We start from the raw sequence: 8,141 nt of genomic DNA on the forward strand, positions 1-8,141 counted from the left end.
CTTTATTATACTTGGCTACAAAATTGATTTAGTTACCCATCATTTCCTTATATTATATATTTGGTAACATTTCTCTTACTGCAATGATTGGAACTTGTATTTTGTAACATTTAGTTACCCATGATTTCCGTATATTACAACTTTGTGCTATGTATATATGATTTTCCTTGCAGGGCTTCCTTCTTGCTATATTTTCTATTGTAATCGCGGCTTTTTCCACCGGCATTGATACAAAATGCTTTCAGGTTAATCACTTTTCTAATTATTTTTATAAAATTTTAATTTCTTTTTTCTCCAATATTTAATCTACCTGAATCCCATAAAATAGCCATATTTTTTCTTAAACGTAAATTATAGCTCAATGTTAATTTTTTTAAAAATAGTTACTAGTTTTTTCAAAGTTCATACTTATTATGATGTTACACATTAAGTAAGAAAATGGCAGATTAATATGCATATGTTAACTAACTACCCTTTTGGTATCTCCTTTTTAAAGGGGGCAAAACGCATATTTAAGTCAAGTGGATCAACATATTACATCATTCAGTCAAAAAGAAAAACGACACATAAATCAATTAAAGCAACGCTTCTATGTAGTTTGAATTAGACCTACACGAACGGTAAAAGGTAGTAATTCGAATCAGGGCTGATCGAATTAGGGGGTGGGTAATTCGAAGGTGTCCGATTCGAACTATACATGCATGAATTCGGACGTAGTTTGAATAGGCCTGTTTTGAATTATAGGGGAGTAGTTCGAATTATACTGATTTGAATTACTAGAGGAACAGTTCGAATCTAGCTGATTCAAATTATATATATATAATTTGGAGTTGGCTGTTTCGAATTATGAAGGGCCAGACGTGTATAAATATGGTGGTGTGAACGTGAATTCCTCTCATTAGAGTGATAAAATGGCTAGTGAGGAGAGTTTTGTAGTGTTGGTGCATTACAGAGGGTCAATTAAGAGAAAAATACGATCTGATGTGAAGTTCACTGATAAGGATCCTCTGAGTATTTTTATGAGACCTACGACGACATTCGATGACTTCGTGAATTCTATAATACAGAAACTTGGGCTGCAAGGTGTGAAACGGGTTCAGAAGTTATTCTATCGCATTCCGATCTCAGTATTGCGAGATGACGTGAAGTACGATTGTTTCGTCATAGGGAGTGATGAGGATTTGCAGGTCCTCTTCCATTGTCGTCGCCAGTTTTCGGAGGTCAGGACACCCGAACTGTTGGCAAAGTTGGTTGATGTAGTATCTAGCTCGGGGGTTCGAACCGGAATACCCACACTATAGGCACGGTAGCCGGTTCTAGCTCAAGACCTGTTGGTGCATCTTCGTCTGTGCCTGTGAATGCACCTCGGGACGAGCCTGTCGCTTCCCCATCGTTCGCCGTTGATCTCAACTGCAGTGGTGGCGCAGAGGTTGGTATCGTAGATAGGGCACCGACTTCTTTACAGTGTGGGACACCGGCTGGTATGGGTGATGCATTGCTGGATGATGATGACGATGATGATGTGGAGCCGGACCTCATTGCTGATGACAGTGGCAATGATATTGCAGCGAGTAATCCAGCTGGGGCTGGCGGTGGTTCTAGCTCTGGGACACAGCAGTACCCTCTGCACTTTTCATCTTTGGACTTGGATGCCATGAGACAGGAGGGGGTGACAGATGGAAAAATGTCGATTAAGAATTTTTTTTTAAATAAAAATAGCGTTGCGAGTACAGTTCTTAACCGACGAAAATTTCACTTATCAATTTAAAAGATGTCACAATTTAAGAATCAATTAACTGGGAGTAGAATTCCCAGGTCGTCTTCCAACGAGTTGACAAAAGAGTGCAATTTATTGGTCAGGAATTTTCTGAGAAATTTTAGAGTTGGGAATTAGAAAAATAAAATGATTATTAATTAAAGCAACAAAAATTAACAAGAGGTTTTATATATTTGAAATAAAAAGCCTTGACTAGGAGAAGATTAATCGGAATTTCTATCCTTGTTAAATTTTTTCAAGTATAATAGTAAGAGGTTGTTGCTTCTACTTAGTTATCCTTTACCTAATAAAGGAAAGTCAAGTAACTAACCAACTCTGATTCACAAGTCCTAATCCCTTCCTAGGGAAGGATTAGAATTAGTGACTAGAGAGCCAGCCAACAACTTTCAATTACAAATTAACACTTGAGCATTCCAACTCAAGGGTCTCCTATTAATCAACTCCAAAGTCAAGTTGGGAGTCTACTCCATTGACATGGATGCCATTTTTGCAAACATATAAAGGGAGTAGAAAGGAGACATGGTAATTGAAATTAATTTAGTAAAAGCAATTTTTGAGCTAATAAATTAAGGGAAGATGATAATCAAACAAACAATAAAATTAAATGTAAAAATAACTCTTGCATTAACAATTCCCAAAATCAAAGATATCCATATGTAACTCTGAACAAAATGAATGGAAAGCAAAAGAGTAAGGAAATAAGAAAGCAAACTGTAATGATAGAGACTTCAATCGAAGGCAGTAACTCTCTCAAGATCCAATCCAAAAGCATAAAACTAAAAATCTAAGAATGTGAAGAACCCTAGGGAAAGTAGTATTTTTCTCTCTAGAATTCCAAACTAAAACTAAAAACTGAGTAAATGTGAATGTGTGTTGAGTCTCTGCTTGTCCCCTGGCTCTAGTCTGTGTTTCTGGACTGAAAACTGGGTCCAAAACCAGCCCAAAATTGCCCCCAGCATCTTCTGCAATTGCAGCACATGACGCACGTCACGCGCACGCGTCAGTCACGTGTACGCGTCGATGGTCTTCTGCGCGTGTCACGCGTGCGTCAGTCACACGTACGCGTCACTGTGCGACTTCGCTGATCACGTGTACGCGTCAGTTACGCGCACGCGTCGCTGTGAAAAGCTCCAAGTCACGCGCACGCGTGAGCCATGCGTGTGCGTCGATCCTCGCTGGTCAGCTCCTTAGTTTCTTGTATTCCTTCCACTTTTTGCATGCTTCCTTTCCATCCTCTAAGCCATTCCTACCCTATATAGCCTAAAAACACTTAACACACAGATCACGGCATCGAATGGTAATGGGAATTAAAAATTAGCAAATTTAAGGCCAAATAAGTATGTTTTCAATCATAGTACAAAATTAGGAAGGGTTTGTAAAACCATGCAATTTGTATGAATAAATGTGTGAAGAACTGATAAAAATCACTCAATTTAGCACAAGATAAACCGTAAAATAGCGATTTATCAGGGGGTTCCTGGGGAACCCCCTGGATTTGGTTCTAGAGATACCCAGGGGACTAGGAATCTTATAGAGTTTCAGGTTGGTCAGCAGTTTCAAAATAAAGAGGAGGCTGTGTTAAGCGTGAAGACGTATAGCATTCGACGCGGGGTACAGTACAAAGTGGTAGAGTCCGACTATCGCCGGTACATAGGAAAATGTTCTGAGTTTGGGAACGGGTGCACATGGTTGATTAGGCTAAGTCTCCGGCAGTACAAGGGTATTTGGGAGGTAAAACGGTACAACGGACCTCATACATGTTTCGCGACGTCGATCTCGAGCGACCACAGGAGTCTTGATTATCATGTGATCTCAGCCTTCATCATGCCAATGTTTAGAGTTGATGCATCCGTCTGCATCAAGGTACTGCTGAATGTGATGGAGGTACACTTTAGGTTCAGGCCGACTTATAGGAGGATATGGTTGGCGAAGCAGAAGGCCGTCGCCCATATTTACGGTAATTGGGATGAGTCATACAACAAGTTGCTGCAGTGGATCTTAAGAGTTCATCTTAAAATTATTGTAGGCCATCTTAAAATTATTCACATAGAAAAATACGTTTTTAATGTAGAATCAATATGTTTTAACAATGATAAAATTTTAAATTTGGTTTAATAACTTTTATTTGAATAATTTCCTAAAATAATTGATTGTGACATTTAATTTACATTTGGATATTATAATTCAAAATAGTAAAAATAATCTATTATATTTTGATTTTTAGAAAAAAAGACTACTTTTAAATGGTATAATTACATGATCGATAAGTATGAAATGATTGTTTATTTTATATATATATTATATATGAGATTCACAATTTTATTTTTTGTTCTCTCTCTAGCTCTCTAATTGATGTAGGGCTCGTACACTCCATCCCTCAAGGGAATTTTCATAGAGATTCACAATTTTATTTTTTGTTCTCTCTCTAGCTCGCTAATTGATGTAGGGCTCTTACACTCCATCCCTCAAGGGAATTTTCATCCTTCTTTTTCCAATTAGTATGAGAGTCCATCTATTATTTTTATTATTAAAAAAAATCACAAGTTAAGATTAGTATTTCAGTAGAATTTTATAATTATAGGAAAAGATTAACCATGATAAATTATTATTTAAATTAGTTTTTTTAAAAAAATATCATTAAAAATTAATTTTATTATATATTTAAATATTTTTATCAATTAATTTAATTAAATTAGCTTAAATTTATCAAAAACACTCATACAACATGTGTGTAAATCACACATTTCTTTTTCTTCATGTATTTTTTATTTCATCTCCTTTTATTATTTTTACTTTTGTTGTATTTTTTAGTTTCTTCTTCTTTTAATTCCTCTCTTTTTAGTGTTATTATTACACTATTTTTTTGGTATAATTTTTTTTTAAGTTTTATTCCTCTTAAACAAAAAGAATTACAAAAGAGTGAAACAAGAATGAGAAAAAGAGAAGAGGAGGAGGAATAAGGAAGATTTTAAATTATGTAAAATCTATTAAAAAAAATAGTACAGAAATTTCATAATTGTGACGCAAGAAAATTTTTAAATTTGACAGAAACTTTTTTAACATTTTAGAAGTTATCAAAAATGAAAATAACATAAAATATTTTTAATTGTGATGTAGAAAATTTTTTAATTGTGAACAGAAAATTTCTTAACCGTAACACGTAAAATTTTTTAACCAGTTAGAAGTTATCATAAATAAATATTTATGTGTCATTTTCAATTAAATGATGTGCTTTTATTATCATTGAACTAATTGTATAGTATTGAACTCACATATAAGAGATCTAGTCATTGATATAGTAATTGCAACAAATTGATGTATTTTTTGGATGTAAAATATGTTTGAATGTATTTTATTGTTTGAGTGAGTCAATGTTCTTGACTAGTGCGTGGTTCTTTGGGACTTCTTGTGTCGTTCACAAAAAATTCATATATTATTTTCAACTAAATAATGCACTTTTCTTATCATTGAATGGATTGTGTGATACACTACAAGAAAACACTCCTTTTGCCACGCTTTTAAAGCGTGGCGAAAAGCTCAAAAAAGCGTGGCGATAGCTTTTTGCCACGTTTTTTGAGCTACCGCCACGCTTTTTGCAGCCTATTGCCACGCTTTTTCTTTTGCCACGCTTTTTACAACTGGCCACCCATTAAAGCGTGGCCGTATGCGAGAGATATGGCCACGCTTTTAAAGCGTGGCCATATGGGAGATATGGCCACGCTTTTGAAGCGTGTCGATAGGGAGAGATACGGCCACGCTTTTGAAGCGTGTCGATAGGGATAGATACGGCCACGCTTTAAAGCGTGGCGATAGGGAGAGATACGGCCACGCTTTTGAAGCGTGGCAATAGAGAGGTATACAGCCACGCTTTAAAAGCGTGGCGAAAACCTTGTTAAATTAAAAAAAAATTTCTTTTCCTTACTTGATCTTCCTTACTACACTATAAATTTTCAATCCTTTTTTATTACCAAACCTACAAAATTACAATTGAAGATGAAAATGAAGCAAAATTACAACATGATTTAAAACCGGAAAAAAAAAAGATAGATCATCATGACACTAGTTCTTCTTGGCTCCTAATGCAATTGTATGAACTCTTTCAACATCAATCCAAGCCTCTGCAGCCTGCAGAACCAGATCCAAATCTTCATAAAAAACAAAAGGCATAATAAAAAAGTACACAATCGGTGAGTGGCAACAAATAAAACAATGACTCCTTCATCAACCAGAAAAAACTAGAACACCACTTTAAAACACTTGTAGATATGTTAATCAATAGTTACACATTAACACAAGCAATAATTTTAGACTGGAATCGGTTCTAACTGCTTTTGCATTGACTGGTTAATGGAATTTTTTATTTATATTCTTCTAGAAAAAAAAACTAGTGCAAATATTTACTCCTTAAGTATTTAGCTTTGTCCTATGATGTTTGAATGAGGAGTTTCTTACAACCAAATGATTTATAATGCTGTATCTCTAATTCATAATGATCAAGTGTCATTATCTTTTTAATATAATCTTCAAACTTCAGAAATGAACATGATTGGTTGAGATTTTGATGGTGCAATATGCACAGATTAAGTGTATTATGAACCTATGTGCTCCATAAGAGTTGCAACCCCATCGCAAAACTGTAGCAGTTCCATCTCTTTCTATTAGAAATTTAGAACTAGCTAGCTCGATTTCTTTGTATCATAATGAATAATGAATATCAATTATATTTTCTTTTTGTATGTGAAGTAATGAATATGATGTACAATATTGGACCTACCCAAAAGCTTCAACCTATTTGAATTCTTTTGGAATGTATCTTCTAGCTTTCTCTGCCTTAACAAGATGGAGTTAATACAAGGCACTGATAAACAAAGAAAAAGAACAGTTAATGAAAGAAACAATTTCCATTTCCCACAAATTAAAGTTGAACATACATAAACAACACTTAGAGAAAGATTCATTGTTACAATTTTGCAGACTTAATGAATTACCTTCCTCTAAATACCCATGTGATGTCTTTTAAAGCCACCAAAGTTGTTTCCAACATGTCAAGGCCAGCCTGGTTTGCAAAGATGAACACCGGCACCGACTACGATCCAGATAGAGAATCATATATATCTTAAATTAAAGGCTTTCATGGAAATGATGAACTCTACTATGAACAAAACATCTGCCATACCTTCAAAGAACAGCACAAAATGGCATCCTGATGATGCCACAAATGTTTAAGCACTGACTCACTAATGAGAGAATCAGATCTCAGCAACTCTGCCCCCAAATAATAACTGTTATTAGAAGAAAAAAGAACAAAAAAGTGAAGGGCATCATTAGATACTTTTCAAGAATGAATATTCAACAATAAAGCTTGAACACAATACAACAGATGCAGACTTGCCTATAACTGCAGCAGATCCAGTTGGCTAGTGTAAGAGCCTCTGGAGAATCAGGAGAGAGTTTTGAGCCAACTGCCGGGTTTATACCAGATGGAGAAATCGCCATGGCAACCCTCTGCACAGAGAAAATCACACTACGGATGTCTGCTCCATTGCGACGGCGCTGGCTCGGGGATCGACAGTTTGAGAGTTGCAACAGGAATCTCTCATGCTTTAGAAATCTGGATGAAGAGAGCAAGGGATAAGTCAGGACAACCTCCAATAGACACAGTAAAAAACAGCAGCTCTCATTAACACAATAAAAAACACCAGCTGCACAACAGAACCAGAAATCAAATAAATCATCAACAAAAATTCAAAAACAGCAACAAATAATCAACAAAAACTATGAAATCAATAAATCAACAAAAATTCAAAAACAACAGAGCCAGAAATTCAAAAACAGCAGCAGCAGTATAGCAAAGCCATTTTTCATCAATAATTTCAACAAAAACACAAAACCCTGTAATCTTATCCATGATTTCACTTCCAGAAACAGAGTTAATCAACTAAGAACAAGCAAGAATGAGGGTATCAATTAATCATCAAGCAGTAAGCCAGTAACAGAGTTAATCAACATAGAACAAGCCAGTAACTACAAACAAAGCGTTTTCAAGAAGCAGTGGCTTAAGAAAGCAGCAAACAAACACACCTGAGTCGCATAAGTCCGCTGAAAAGGGCTCTTCTCTGCATTGAGCTGAAAGAGAGAGAGAGAGTATGGACATCTTTGAACTGAAGGAGGCCATAAGGTCGCCGAGGTAGGAGACAGTAGGATGAGCGGATTCGATGAGCGGAAGACGAAAATGAAGATTAACAAGATGAAGAAGGGTGAAGGGCTAAGGGCGAGTGACGAAGATTAACAGTGCGATGAGCGGATTCGATGAGCGGTTTCGAGTGACAAAGGCTAAGGGCGAAGGGCGAAGGGTGAAGGGTGA

At 35.9% G+C, this 8,141-nt stretch overlaps 1 protein-coding gene across 1 annotated transcript; it reads right to left on the reverse strand.

The window, feature by feature from the left end:
- On the reverse strand, positions 6,538 to 7,404 carry LOC107625373 (homeobox-leucine zipper protein REVOLUTA-like). The gene is made up of 4 exons (XM_016327998.2): positions 7,170 to 7,404; positions 6,954 to 7,059; positions 6,766 to 6,863; positions 6,538 to 6,635 (listed from the first exon to the last, which is right to left on the reverse strand). Exons 1-4 carry the CDS (start codon positions 7,271 to 7,273, stop codon positions 6,623 to 6,625), a joined length of 321 nt encoding a protein of 106 aa, XP_016183484.1. The 5' UTR covers positions 7,274 to 7,404; the 3' UTR covers positions 6,538 to 6,622.

Source organism: Arachis ipaensis, chromosome B02, assembly GCF_000816755.2.
Source record: "Arachis ipaensis cultivar K30076 chromosome B02, Araip1.1, whole genome shotgun sequence".
In the NCBI taxonomy this organism is placed as follows: Eukaryota; Viridiplantae; Streptophyta; class Magnoliopsida; order Fabales; family Fabaceae; genus Arachis; species Arachis ipaensis.

What these genes read in the sequence shown, in the direction of transcription:
- LOC107625373 (XM_016327998.2), bottom strand. Translation starts at nt 7,273, where the DNA reads ATGGCGATTTCTCCATCTGGTATAAACCCGGCAGTTGGCTCAAAACTC. An exon ending in TGGATCTGCTGCAGTTATAG is followed by an intron (nt 7,060 to 7,169) that starts GCAAGTCTGCAT and finishes TTCTAATAACAG; the next exon opens with TTATTATTTGGGGGCAGAGT. An exon ending in TTTTGTGCTGTTCTTTGAAG is followed by an intron (nt 6,864 to 6,953) that starts GTATGGCAGATG and finishes TCTGGATCGTAG; the next exon opens with TCGGTGCCGGTGTTCATCTT.